The sequence below is a fragment of the Eschscholzia californica genome, unplaced genomic scaffold (assembly GCF_041429995.1).
Source record: "Eschscholzia californica isolate CP2 unplaced genomic scaffold, dmEscCali1.0.p SCAF_4, whole genome shotgun sequence".
Lineage (NCBI taxonomy): Eukaryota > Viridiplantae > Streptophyta > Magnoliopsida > Ranunculales > Papaveraceae > Eschscholzia > Eschscholzia californica.
In genome coordinates this window covers 39,340,430-39,354,028 of record NW_028238461.1, presented here as the reverse complement: position 1 = coordinate 39,354,028, position 13,599 = coordinate 39,340,430, and the positions used below count along the sequence as shown (strand labels likewise).

At 38.3% G+C, this 13,599-nt stretch overlaps 1 protein-coding gene across 1 annotated transcript; it reads left to right on the top strand.

The window, feature by feature from the left end:
* The first annotated feature begins 8,648 nt into the window (after positions 1-8,648).
* LOC147544596 (F-box protein At3g07870-like) lies at positions 8,649-10,182 on the top strand. Its single transcript, XM_086636745.1, has one exon. The coding sequence runs from the start codon at positions 8,759-8,761 to the stop codon at positions 9,938-9,940; it is 1,182 nt and encodes a 393-aa protein (XP_086492871.1). The 5' UTR covers positions 8,649-8,758; the 3' UTR covers positions 9,941-10,182.
* Positions 10,183-13,599: the final 3,417 nt, after the last annotated feature.

Below are 13,599 nucleotides of genomic sequence, written 5' to 3'. Positions count from 1 at the left end.
ATGTTTAATATGATTTGATGGTTTGATTATAAATTGATGTTCATTTATTTCGATTATTGTTTTGATCGCATTTTCATGTGTCTTGTCAAGCACTTCGCATAGTTAATAGATGAAACGAAGTATTCGATATCGATCGTAGTCTAAGTCATAGTTTCATGTGTCTTGTCATGCACTTACATATTTAGGCGACTAGACAACACTTTCGTTGACTCGGGATTAACCGATTATGACGTTTGTTTGACTAATTATGATCTCTGGATATACGTAATACTTAGAGACATCAATTTTAGGAGTCGAACATTGATTGTACCTCGACACATTAAATCGGACCATATATAGTTCTAGATTTATCATTATGGATTCCCGGACTTCGACACATTAAGTCTTGTATTTGGATACTCTTGAAGCATGATTTGAATGTGATGAATGACTTATTATTTGTTTTCATGTGAGTTAACTGACTTCGTCAAGTTTTATAAACTAGGTTCCCTCCCCGTCCTACGGACGGGGAAGATCCCTCTTGGCTAACGCCTTTGAGGAAGAGAAAAATAAATTTAAAATGTGGGAGAGTGGGTTAGTTATTTAGATCTCTCCCACAAATTCTACTGTAAAGTTGGTAGTTTCTAGGATGTAATCCGCGGGAGAAAAAAAATAGGGAAAGAAATATGTGGGTAGTTATTCTAACCAATTTGACTGATTTACATAGATACCCTTCTTTTTTTAGTGTATTTACATAAAAAAAATTATATTATCCGTCGGATGTGTTACCAATTAAATCTCTAAAATAAAATGGACGGCCACACTTATCCCCTGGATAACCGACTGATCTGTTTTAATATAATAGATTAGAAGCCTTGATCTTAATCTTTTATTGACACAAAGTTTGATAACGCGTACTTAGTTTGATAATCGATACTTACTAACCTTTGATCGATTATACTTAGTTTGACGTATTATACCTATTAGTGTCATACTTGTTCATTTTCAATTCATTAGATAGTGTGTGTAAGTTTTATAGTCGATGCTTAGTGACGTTTAATCGGTTATGCTTAGTTAGACACATGATGCTTAGGATTGTCTATGTGGGTGAAGTTAATTATATTTTCATGCCAATAGATTAATAGTATTTGTCACCTTTGATCTTGTGGATCGAAGTATCTCTCTCAATCGACTTTTGCCCGAATCGATTCTTACCTGTCTCGACTCTTGTTCCTCGAACTCTTCTCTCTAATCTCTCTCGCCCGTTTGCTTAGGTTATTTCGTTAAGTTTTACTTGCTTGTTTCTTTATTTCCTCTTAAATCAATCTCGAAAATCCTCGTCATCTTTATTTCTTTCCGTTTTTGTCTAAGTTAGCTTATGATACCTAGACCGGTGGATAAGACCCTTCGTTATCCGAATCATCTTCCTATCCTTGGATCGACGCCGGCTTTGCCGGATTACTACTTGATACCTCCGCTTGGGTGTGCAACCTTTTCGGGTGCATCAATATCCTTGCAAGCTATCAGCATGTCATCCACATATAGGAGTAGATACACATAAGAACCATCTGATATCTTCATGTGGTACACACAACTATCATAACTACTGATGTAAAAAAATGGCCTTTCCGTTATCAGCATGAACATAAGGGACTTCAATGCCTTACAGCAATCGTTAAGGTTAAAGTTCTGTTAAGTGGGTTATGCTTCTTGATTCCGATTCTGACTCCTTCGCTCCAACTCTAGTTTCTAGCTCCCGCTCCTTGTCTTGCCCTTGCTTCTGCTCCTACTCCAGCTCCTGATTCCTGGGGGGAAACCTGCAAAGGGTTCGAAAACCGCTTCGACGCTCAAGACAGTCAGGTTGTTCTTTGCAGTAAAAGAATGAATAGTGATTGATCCTTTTGGGGGCGAGTAACGGGAACTCTGTATTGATGGGGGATCTCTATGTTTGAGAGATCATGAGTTAAGTAAGCTTATTCGGTGAGAAGAAAGCTCGTGTTCTATAGAGGACGATGGGGGCCCTTTTATAGGCTTAGTTAGACCGACTCGGATTTAGACGGTCGAGATTAGGCGGTATGATCCGCCGTTTGGGGGAAGTTTCCACTGTTCGTGGTTAGGGTTTCCCTTGTAGTTATCTCGTATCTAGGGTAAAGAGAAGTTCCTAAGTTTAAAGATCCTTCGTAGATATCCTGCCGATGTGATAGATCTTTAGGGAGATGTTTCCTCCCTTGGGATTCCCGAAGCCCAAACTTGCTTAATCACTTAAGATCTGTAACCGACTAAGATCTATGAGGTTTTCGGGATTGAGTTGGTAAGCTTGGCACGCGTGTGCCTTCCTAGTTTAGGGCGTAATGCATCGGCCTCACTTACGCGGACTCCCCTCATTCCTTTGAAGATCCCAGGGCTGATCTGTCTGTGCCGAGGGCTAAACAGGGTTGGTTCCTCTAGCCGACCTCCCAGTTAGGGAAGTGTGTGACAGATTGTCGAGGATTCAGCTGTCCTGCTGCCTTAAGCCGGGTTCAGGGTCGGTCCTGACTTTCTGGTGGCCCGAAGCGAGATCTGAAAAGTGTGGCCCCTATACTATACGGAAATCATAGTTATATGAGAAAAAAATAATAAGTGCTTACATATTTTCATCATATTTATATCAGAAAAAAAGTGGTCTGAAACTAATAATTCTTGTCGAACCTTTTGTACCAAAAAGTCTCTTAAATATTGATCAATGACGTCCCAATGTCCCGGATCAAAGATATTATTAGGTCCGTGTTCCTCACTTATAAGACCCTCATTTGTATTGTCATTTAAGAGATGAGTTGTTTTATCTCTCTCAATATTATCTACACTATCCCATTCATATTGTAGTTTGTGGTACCATCTTCCGCACTTTCATCGTTTGTGTCGCTATTGTGTCTAATAAATCTATCGAGAGCACCGATTCGAAATTGAACTAGTTCTCTTCTCTTCTTTTTTATCTTTTCAGACCCGCATACATCCTTTCGAATTTTGTTAGGAGGCATAACTAAATCTCCAACTATCTCTAAAAATCAATTAAAAAAATCTAATCACATGATAATTGCAAGAATAATAAGAAATAGTCAATATGTAAATCGATTATAAAAGTTGGCTAGGTTTTGGTAAAAAAAAAAATTGTCACACTATTGATTTAGAAATCTAAGAGACTAAAACTAAGAGATACCATATTAGAGAAATTTAATAATACTAATGATGAAGAAATCTATGATAATAATAAAATCAATAATAGACTTATAGTTTTATAGATTAGTTAGATGATTAGGGAAAGAGAAATAGTTAAACAACCTTATTATACAATAATAGAATGGTAAGAACCAATAATGGGTTAGCTATTTAGTTAGAGGAGGGGAGTAAAAATTACCTTGATGGCTTGATGATTTAATACAAAACTCCAAAATTCAAATTAGTAGTGGCATGGTGTTATGTGGTTGCCTTGTTATTGTGTTAAATTTGAACAATAAATTCCAAGGTGATGACTTGTGGATTGGGGTGGGGGTGGAGTGGAGTCACTTGACTGGTGAAACTTGAAGTGGACGGTGGTGAGTTGTTTCAATCTAGGGGTTTTGTTAATCTCGGAGAAATTAGAAGAGAGGGAAAAAGGTTTGGGGTTTGGGCAGTCCAAGGATAAGGGTTTCTGTTTTAAAATGTGGCTCATTAATTGTTCAAAATTATAGAAGATGTGGGTTGGAGTTTGTTTTAAACAGGTGGGCTGGATTTCTGATTTAAAATGTGGCCCATTAATTGTGCTTAAACATTTTTGGGGGCCCTCATACTCTATTTAAGATGTGGGGGGCTTTTATAAATTTTTAGTGAAATGTGGCCCCTTTTATATGTGGCCCAAAGCGAGGCTTTGCCTGCTTTGGGCTCAGGGCCGGTCCTGGCCGGGTTGACCCGTTAGACTTTAGGTCTGATCTTGACTTCTTGACGCATGTCAACGTCTGGACATTTTATGCATCTTCAATAACTTTTTTAACCATAAACGTATCAAAACGCTTATACCACTAGTGGCCTAGGAGACTGTTTCAATCAATACAAGAATTTCTTCAGCAAACACAACCGGTCTTCTTTCTCGAGAATCTCAAACCCCTCTGGTTGACGCATATAGATTTGTTTCTCCAACTCTCCATGTAAGAACGCAGTCTTAACATCAAGTCTCTCCAATTTCATATCATACAAAGCAACCATAGCAAGTAATACACTAATAGAGCTATATGTTTAACAACAGGAGAAAAAACCTCATTAAAGTCAATTCCTTTTCGCTGTGTAAACCCCTTGGCTATTAACCGTGCTTTGTATCGTGCATCTTCCACCAATGAGATTCCTTCCTTTTTCTTGAAAACTCATTTTCTACCACAATCTTCTGACCCTTAGGCTTTTCGGCTAATTCCCAAACCTGGTTCTTGCTAAGAGGCTCAATCTCTTCATTCATGGCAAAAGACCATTGCCTAGATTCATCACCCATCATAGCTTCTTCGTAGAAGCATGGTTCACCTCCATCAATTCTTTCTCCCACACTAAGTGCAAATGCAACCATATCTGCTATTCCATACTTTTCAGGTGCCCGAGTGTCTCTCCTTCCCCTGTTATTTGCGACACTGTAATGAACTACTTCCTGCTCATCTTTCTTAGCTTGCTCATCTACCTGAGGTCTAACCTCTTCCCGACTGTCTATCTCAAACTCCACCAGTTCCCTATGATCTTCCTGCTCTACCTGTTTATTAACACCCTCCCGAGCATCTACAGGCGTTACCTTCCGAGTTACCATGGCTAACTCATCAAAAGTAACATCTCTATTTATAAGAAACTTCTTTAACTTTCCATACGGATTCAAAAACCGATAACCTTTCACTCCGGGCTCATCCCAAAAAATACACATTTCTTAGCCCTCGGATCCAGCTTACCTTCTTTAACATGTGCATAGGCCGAGCAACCTAAGTTCCTCAAGTTCTGATACACAGGATAACCAGACCACACCTTATTAGGAGTTTTATACTCAATAGATGTACATGGAGAAATATTTACCACATTCATTGTCGTGTTTACTGCTTCAACCCAGAACACCTCCGACAACCCTTCATTTGAAAGCATACAACGAGCTCGTTTCAATAGAGTTCTGTTCATACATTCTGCCACACCACTCAACTGTGGTGTCTTTCTAACCGTATAGTGTCTCACAATCCCTTGGTCTTCACAGAACCTATTAAACTTGACAAATGCTTCATTTTTGCTTTTCAGGTAACTGTGTTACCCTGTAGCACATATAGATCATTCTTCTTCAACCCCTTCAAAACTGTAAGACCCTCCTTAGAAATCCGAAGCACACCACCTTCACCAGTATACTTGCAACCATTATCATCCAGAGTTCTCAAAGAGATTATATTCATCTTCAAATCTAGAACATGTTTGATGTCTGTTATAGTCCTCACAACACCATCGTGCATCTTGGTCTGAATTGTACCCATTCCAACCACCTTATAGGGAACGTTGTCTCCAATTAAAACCTTACCGTCATTAATGACCTTGTAAGTGGAAACCCAACCCATATGAGGACATACATGGCATGTACAACCCAGTATCCAAAATCCACCTATCTTCAGAGAAGCAGGCATTGATTGCCAAAACAATAGCTTCATCACATTCTTTAATGGTCGCCAAGACACTACCATCATCTTCTTCTTCGATGACTGTTGCCTCACCTGGTTTCTTTCTAAGCTCAGGATAATTCTTCATGAAGTGTCCCTCCTTCTTACAATTAAAGCATCTGTACTTTTTAGGTTTTGATTTAGACCTAGACCGGCCCTTCCCATCGCCTAGATGCTGTGTCCTTCCCCTTACAACCAAACCATATCCTGACTTGCTTTCTTCCATTGATCTTCGTCTCGAATCCTTAGAGTTCAATGCTGCTTTGACATCCTCAAAAGTTGTAGTTGTTTTACCAATCATAAAAGAAGCAACAAAGCTTTCATATAATTGTGGCAGGGATGCAAGCAATAGTATTGCCTTATCTTCATCTTTGAATTTGACATCTATATTTGCCAAATCTAAGAATACTCGGTTAAGTTCATCCATATGGTCTTTCAACGGTTCTCCTTCTAACATCTGTAAATTAAATAATTTTTTCTTTAGATACAAACGATTAGTTAGAGATTTCGTCATATACCTTGCCTCCAGCTTACTCCATAGCCCATCTGTTGTAGTTTCCGTTGCTACTTCCCGCCAGACCTCATTGCTCAAACACAATAGAATCTGTCCATGAGATCTTGCTTTTCTGCTTCTGATAATGATTCAGCGAGTGCAGCCTTCCCATTCAACGTTTTTAGCAAACCCTGTTGAACTAATACTACTCTCATCTTATTCTTCCAAAGATTAAAATCGTTACTTCCATCGAACTTCTCCATCTCGTATTTCACCATCATAGAAACATCAAATCTTAACTCTGATACCAGTTTGTTATCACAATTGGGTTTAATATAACAGAAATCAAGTAATCAAACAGAAGCAATAGGACATAAAGAACAATCACACAGAACACAAGAGATTTACGTGGTTAGGTTGGTGACACTTACTCCACGGCGACAACGGCACGATGATTTCCACTATGATAAGTAAAACAAGTTTTACAAGAGATTCGTGAGAATTAGTCTACGGATATGTCCTATGGTTTTAGTTTATAAAGCCACTAAAAAACCCTCATCCCACCGCCTCACCGACTCTCTCTTTCTAAATCTGAAATACACATGGATACGCTAACACTAATAACCAACATAAGCCTAGCTCCGCATTCCAACTCTGTCTCAGAAATCAGCTCTGCCTCAGAGCCCTGCTTCGCATACCAGCACTGTCTCACCAATCAGCTCCATTAACGGGTCCAAAATTCAGTGCCGAAATCGACAATTGCCTTGTAAGAGGGTTGGCGGGTAATAAAACGGGTTCGATATCAACCCATATTCGAGTCACTTTCAACATCTCTCAATCAAACGAGTAAGTCTACCAAGTTCACTCAATATTCTTTATTTTAACTGTAAGACCAATCTAATTGTCTTGAGCGCCGGAGAGGTTTCCTAGTGCCTCGAAGTTTTTGCTTCCCACCTTGAGAGGAGCAAAAACGAGATTTAGCGTAGCAGTCTCATCATTCTGACTGTTTCCAAGAAGACAAATTTTGACATCAGTAAAATTGATGATATCTAATAGAGGATTTTTGTATATCACTTTGATGACGAGGAATCAACTATCCAGATAATGAATTTCTCTTTATGCTTTAAGGGACCTTCAAAAAATTCAAAAACTTCTCTGACACTCAAGTCAGTAGAGTGTTTTTCCAATTAAATAATTGAATTCAACGTACGAATTTAGAAGTTGAAGCTTTGATAATTGATAAGGGCAAACCTAATATGTTTATATAGGCTTGATTAACTAACTATGATGATCGGCTGAATGATAGTCATGACTCGCCGGCTTAGATGAAACCACACTTTCATGGTCGTTACAAGGATAACTTTCCTTGATTGCATATCTTTCAGATTTGATAGATTCTCCTTGGCGATTCGCGGGTCGTATATAGAAAAATGGTTGTTGGCATGTCTTTGTTTAAGGTGCCCTTAGGGCGCGGATTGACCGTGCATTCTCAGTGGATAGTTCTTTCTCTCGAACAGACCTCATGTCAGGTTAGAAATTAGGTTGGGTAAACCGTGACTCGAATTCACCTTCCCGTGCCTTTCGGCAAGACAGGCTTAACGGACCAAGCGGATTCTTGTAGACTTCCGTTACTCTTCCAAGACCTACAACAGAGACTTAAGTAAGGTTAAATTGGATTTTGTTACCGTCAGGACAGGGCTTAAGACGCCTAAGGAAGTTGTTCCGGCCTCCTAGTTTTGTGTTTAGGTGACCAAGATCTTTTGGATTCGCCTCCCTGGGATATGGGTTGACCTCTTTATTTATTTGTCGTTTCGTTGACTTCTTGACTTGACCAAACTGGTTAATTTTTTGCATATTCAATAGTATACTGGACCTACTCTCAATTTCATTGTGAACCAGTATCTCTCTCACATTTCCTTGCCAATGGGGTGGTACCCTAAGCCTTTAAATATATTATTACTATATTATTAAGTCATGCCCTTAAACCAAAAGACAAGTACTCATCCATGACCCTGTCCCAAATAACTGTTGAGTTATTTTCTTTTTGGCCCCTACTTTGTGATCAGTTTTTTTTTACCCTCTAATTTTCATAAATTCAAATTTGGCTCCTTATTTTAAGGTAAATGTCATAACTACCCTTCCTATAATATCTTTTCAAAATAAAATTTTCCAGTCGCCGACCTTCAAAGGAGAAGAGAGAGGTGAGGTGGAGAGAGATGTGTGGCGGAGAGATAGGTGAGGTGGAAAGAGATATTTTGTAATTAATTTTATTTTCAAAAAATTTTATAGGAAGGGTAGTTATGACATTTACCTTCAAATAGGAGGTCAAATTTGAATTTATGAAAAAGTAGGGGGCCAAAAAGAAAGCTGGTCACAAAGTAGGGAGCCGAAAAAGAATTATCTCGTTTGTTTCACGCAGTGGACTTGGGTCCAATTTCTCTCGGGCCATTGTCTCATTCCCTCTATAAAAGTAGAGATAATTCAACTTTTGCCATGTAAACCCTAGAACTAGCTAGGTTTTGCCATGTAATTCCCCTCACCATAATAAACCCTAAAACTTATTTAACATACCGTAGGCCAGCGATAGCTGATTTCACCCACCAAATAATTAATGGAAAATTATCTCCCGGAAGTATTGATGCTCGACATATTTTCTCGCTTACCAGCGGAATCAGTTATACGGTGCAGAGTAGTATGCAAAACATGGCAAAATCTTCTTGTTCTAACTGATGCTAACTTCATCAGTATGCACCTCAATCATCATAATGATGTAGCCGATGAGCCAGGTTTGAATCTTCTTTGCTTGTCCTTTTCATCAAGAAGTATCAAAGAAAACCAACTTTGGTTTAGTGGGTATCCTTATAATGGATATAAAAAGATGATCAATTATTCCCCAAATAGTAGTTTCATTATTGGTTCATGTAATGGTTTGGTTTGTTTTAATGAATATATTTTAAAAGATAAAAACGTAAGTGGTTCTAGAATCAGTATATGTAATCCCATCACTAGAGAATACATTCATCTTCCTCCGAACGGACCAAAACTTAACATTCAGAATGAAGTTCACAGTATTGCTACAGGGTTCGGCTACCATCCTTCAACTAATGAATACAAAGTTGTTAGAATCACACGGTACCGGTTCGAAAAAGAGTCATATGTAGAGGTATACTCTCTTGGAAGTGGCAAATGGAGAAACAAAGGTGTAATCCCCTTCTTGTTGCTTCCTTTCAGCTTAGGTACACTTGCAAATGGAGCTCTTCACTTTGTGGAAGAATATAGTAATGATGGTAGTTCCATTTATGCGTTTGATTTGAAGAATGAGGAATTCAATGTCCTCCCTGCTCACCCTAAGTTCAAGTCTCTTAGGTGCACACTCTCTGTATTGGATGGTTGTTTGTGCAAAATCGAAAGAAAAGAAAAAAGTATGGACTTATGGTTACTTAAGGAGAACAAGATGGACAACAACACTAATATTAATACTAAAGATCAAGGCTTAAAAGAAAACAAATACCTCCACTGGAGTTGGGTTAGGGAATTCAGCATACCAAAAAACACCATTCTCTCCCCCGACTTCATCTTCCAACCATTGACCCTCACAAGAAGTCGCCAACTTGTATTATCTGTGGGTCTTGATATCCAAAATCCCTATTGTTATGACCCAAAAAATGGAAAGTGTGAACGCCTTTCGAATTTGGGATTTATTCAGATAATTCTTCATGTGAACAGCTTTGTCTCATTAGTTTCTCTAGGAGAAAATTCTAAGAAAAGTAGTATTAATGAGATGTTCAAATGATAAATGAGTTATGAGTCCCAATAATTAACAATTGCTCTATTTCCAACATTTAGTTTACTTGTTGTATTTGGCAAAAACTACTCTTTTTTTGTGGAGAAACAATCTGTTTCATTCATATTTTTTTGGATGAAATAACCATATTTCTTCCTGACCTGAAATTCTAGCTCTTTTGGTAGTGGATCTGCTGTGATTTGAAGGTGTTCGATGACTTCAATTAGTGCAATGAAATGCTATATTTTGTAGATAATGGAGTTTGAATGTGGTAATTGTTCTATTTTTTGTTTCATAATCTGTTTTTTTTTTCTTTTTATCTTTTTGGTGTCTGGTAGCAAGGACTGTTGGTTTCTATTTCTATACCTGACCTATGGAGTAATCTTTTAACCTCAAATGGTACGACGTCTATTATGATCTTCAACCTAAAAAAGAATTTGTCTTCAATGGCTTAGTGAAAATGTCGACAACTTTTTTTTGATTCGCAAAATTTCATTTCAATCTCTTTGTCATTCATGAGATTTTGATTGGACCCAATTTATCTAAGAATAAGTTTATCAATCCCACTTCAAATACAATATCAGGTCTAGTGGAAGTCAACTAACAAAGACTACTGACTAGACTTTTAACTAGGCTTTAGTTTATTCCATCGAATGACGATAGTAACTTCATCGTTTATACTTATAACTTGAGGAAACCTGATGGGTCATGAAAATGTCCCATATAAGTCGTTTAATTTAGTCGAGTTAGTTCGTTTCGAGTCTTTATTATAATAAAATGGTTGATTTTCTTGATTAGGTGTTTTTTGCAGAGTTAGGTGTGAAAAACGGTTAAAAATGAGAAAAGGGATGCATGAAGGGTATTTTGGTCATTTGGAATTAAGGACATTCTGGTAATTTGGCCAAGGTCAGTACGTGGTTGAAAAGTAGAGATCGAGATGAGTCCGTAGGAGAAAACGGAAGTCAAATCGGAGTCCGGACGAAGGAATAAATCAAGGTCAAAGCTGAGTCAAAGGCTGTTGACCAGGTGGGACACATTCGATAGACATTCGGACGTGCGGGATTCTGCGTGACACGTGGCGTGATGGGCCTAAAAGGTTACCCTAGAAGGTCTCCACCCGCAAGTATACGGGCGTCAAGTGATAGTTCCGGTAAGACCGGTTCGTTCCTCAGAGACTAAGTTAAACTAAAATCTAACCTTAAAACTATTGAGATTTAAAAATGGTTCGATTGAGGTAAAATAAAAATAAAATATAAAACTCAAAAATAAATAAATAAATAAGTCGGTATTCAGGAAAAAGGGAACCTAGGGTTTTCGAATCGGTCTTCCTAATAATTCTAACGACAATTTAATTTTGATCTAATTAGAGAGTTCTTTATATAACTCAGGTTTTAGTCCATGAACGGTCTAAAAACCCGGAAGATTTTATCGTTGAAATGGTAAAAACTTTAATAAATTATCGAGAAAATAATTATTATGACTTCATTTGAAACCCTAGATATAAAAGACTTAGCTACTCATGCTAGAAACGATAAATATTTGAAGTAATATAAGAAAAAGAAGAAAGAAACTTAACTTTTCTGCGATTTTCCCACCAAACAGAGCCTAAGGAAGTGATTTCCTTCTGTTTTTCCAAGAATCTGCCAAACGCACCCTCTGGGAAAACGATTTTCTCGTCTTCCCGAAAATGGTTTTCTCTCTGAGAAAATTATTTTCTCATCTTCTCCAACTCTATTTCTCTCTCTAACTTTCTGTTTCTTTCTCTCTTTCCACTAGAACTCTCTGTAATCTCTCTCTCTTAATGGATTCTATATCTCTCTCACCAAGAAAATAGAAACAAATAAAAGAAAATCAAAATAATAAGATGAAGCTAATAGTTTATCTCAAAACCGAACCTTAATGTCTCTCTCACTTTCTCTCTTCCTCTGTAATCTCTCTCTCTCTCTCACTAAGAAACAAAGGTTACAAAAGAAAAATCAAAAATCAGAAACCCATAAGCTCTCGGTTTTCTCTCTCTCTCTTCCCTGTTTTCTTCTTTTAAAAACCGTGATCATCCTTCTCTGTTTTTCTCCTCTATAAAACTGATGATGCCCTCTCTTTCTGTAATCTTCTTTCTTATATAGACCCCCAAAAGATCAATTCAAATCACTTGTTCCACCTTAGCCCAGCTTCGGTTTTTCCCTCTCTCTAAAACCGTTTCTCGGATCAGAGAGAAAGAAGTAAGACCACTCGCCCAATCTTTAAAGATTTCGATCCTTGTCCAGGTATGTCGGTATTATCTTCTTTCTGTTTCGATTCGGTTAACTCCTCCTCTCTAATTCTTTCTCTGTTTCATATAGCTTTAGAGAGAGAGAAGAGAGAAAATCTCTCGGAAATCTTCCATTTCTATATCTCTCTCTCGGGTCTGTTTCTGGCACTGATAAGAGAGAGAGAGAATATGATTCCACTTAATGTGGAACAACACATTGGCCGTCCGATTACCGAAAGTACGGATCTGGATGTTGGACGGGATCGGGAGTACGTGAGATAGTTGCATTGCGATGCACTGAATCTTACACCAAATTGCATCCCGATTTCTGTACTGCGCGGCCCGACAAGATCCCGCGTGATTCTATTCCGAGTCACAGATCTCCTCCACGTGTCTTTGGATGCTCATTGTTGACTTCTGGTCAACTTGTTTTGACCGTGACTTTGACCTGGTCTAACTTTGTCATCCGGACTCCGATATGACTTCAGCTTTCGCCTACGGGCTCGTCTTGGACTCTACTTTCCATCCGAACACTAATCTTGACCAAGAAGTCAGAATCAACAAATGACCAAAATGCCACTAGTCTGTATTCTTTCCGACTTTATCCGTTTTGCACGCATAACTCTGTAAAAAGGTACCTGAACATAAAAGAGAGTAATTCGTGAGAGTAACTGCTCTAGAGATACTAACTCGTCTAAATTAAGAGACTCAGATGGGACATTTCCATGTCTCATCAAACATCCCCAAACTTAGATTTTGCTAGTCCTCGAGCAAAACAGAAAAATAAAACTAAACCCATTTCACCACTTTCGTAGGGACCCACGATTGCACTTAGCACGTGCAATAAGCCGTTAAACCTCTAGGTTACCCAAGAGGACGAGTTTTGTCTCGTGAGGGTTTGCAGTGAATATACCTACAAAATTCAAAGATCAAAAATGCAAAAGGGTCTAAATATGATGTGGACTAAAAATGTTCATCCGGTAGATTTTTGAAAGTTAATAGAAATGAAATCCAAATTAATCGAGCCATACAAACGCTAAAAATCTTTTCACTAGTAATCAAGACTTAAAGTGCACGTGACCAGCCAATATGAGTATCATTTCGGTTCTGAAAAGACAAGACCTCGATTACCATCTCAATACATTTCGCCTCGACTACTGCCTCACGGTCATACACTCAAAAATCAAAGTCACTCAAGAATGGTTCACTCTATGTGTTGGTATGAATATGAAGGAAAACTCAACACATGAAAAAAACGGACTAAAATTTTGTGGACGACTAATCTCAAAGAAGGAAACAACCACTAACATGGAATGGGGAAGCTAACCAACTCTTCTCACCTGATCTACTATCTAACAATGCTTCCTAGAGGTCGATAGACACTAATGAGGATCTGACTAGAACTCCTGAGAACTCGACG

Excerpts from the sequence above, each read along its gene's own strand:
- LOC147544596 (XM_086636745.1), top strand. The coding sequence starts at position 8,759 with ATGGAAAATTATCTCCCGGAAGTATTGATGCTCGACATATTTTCTCGC.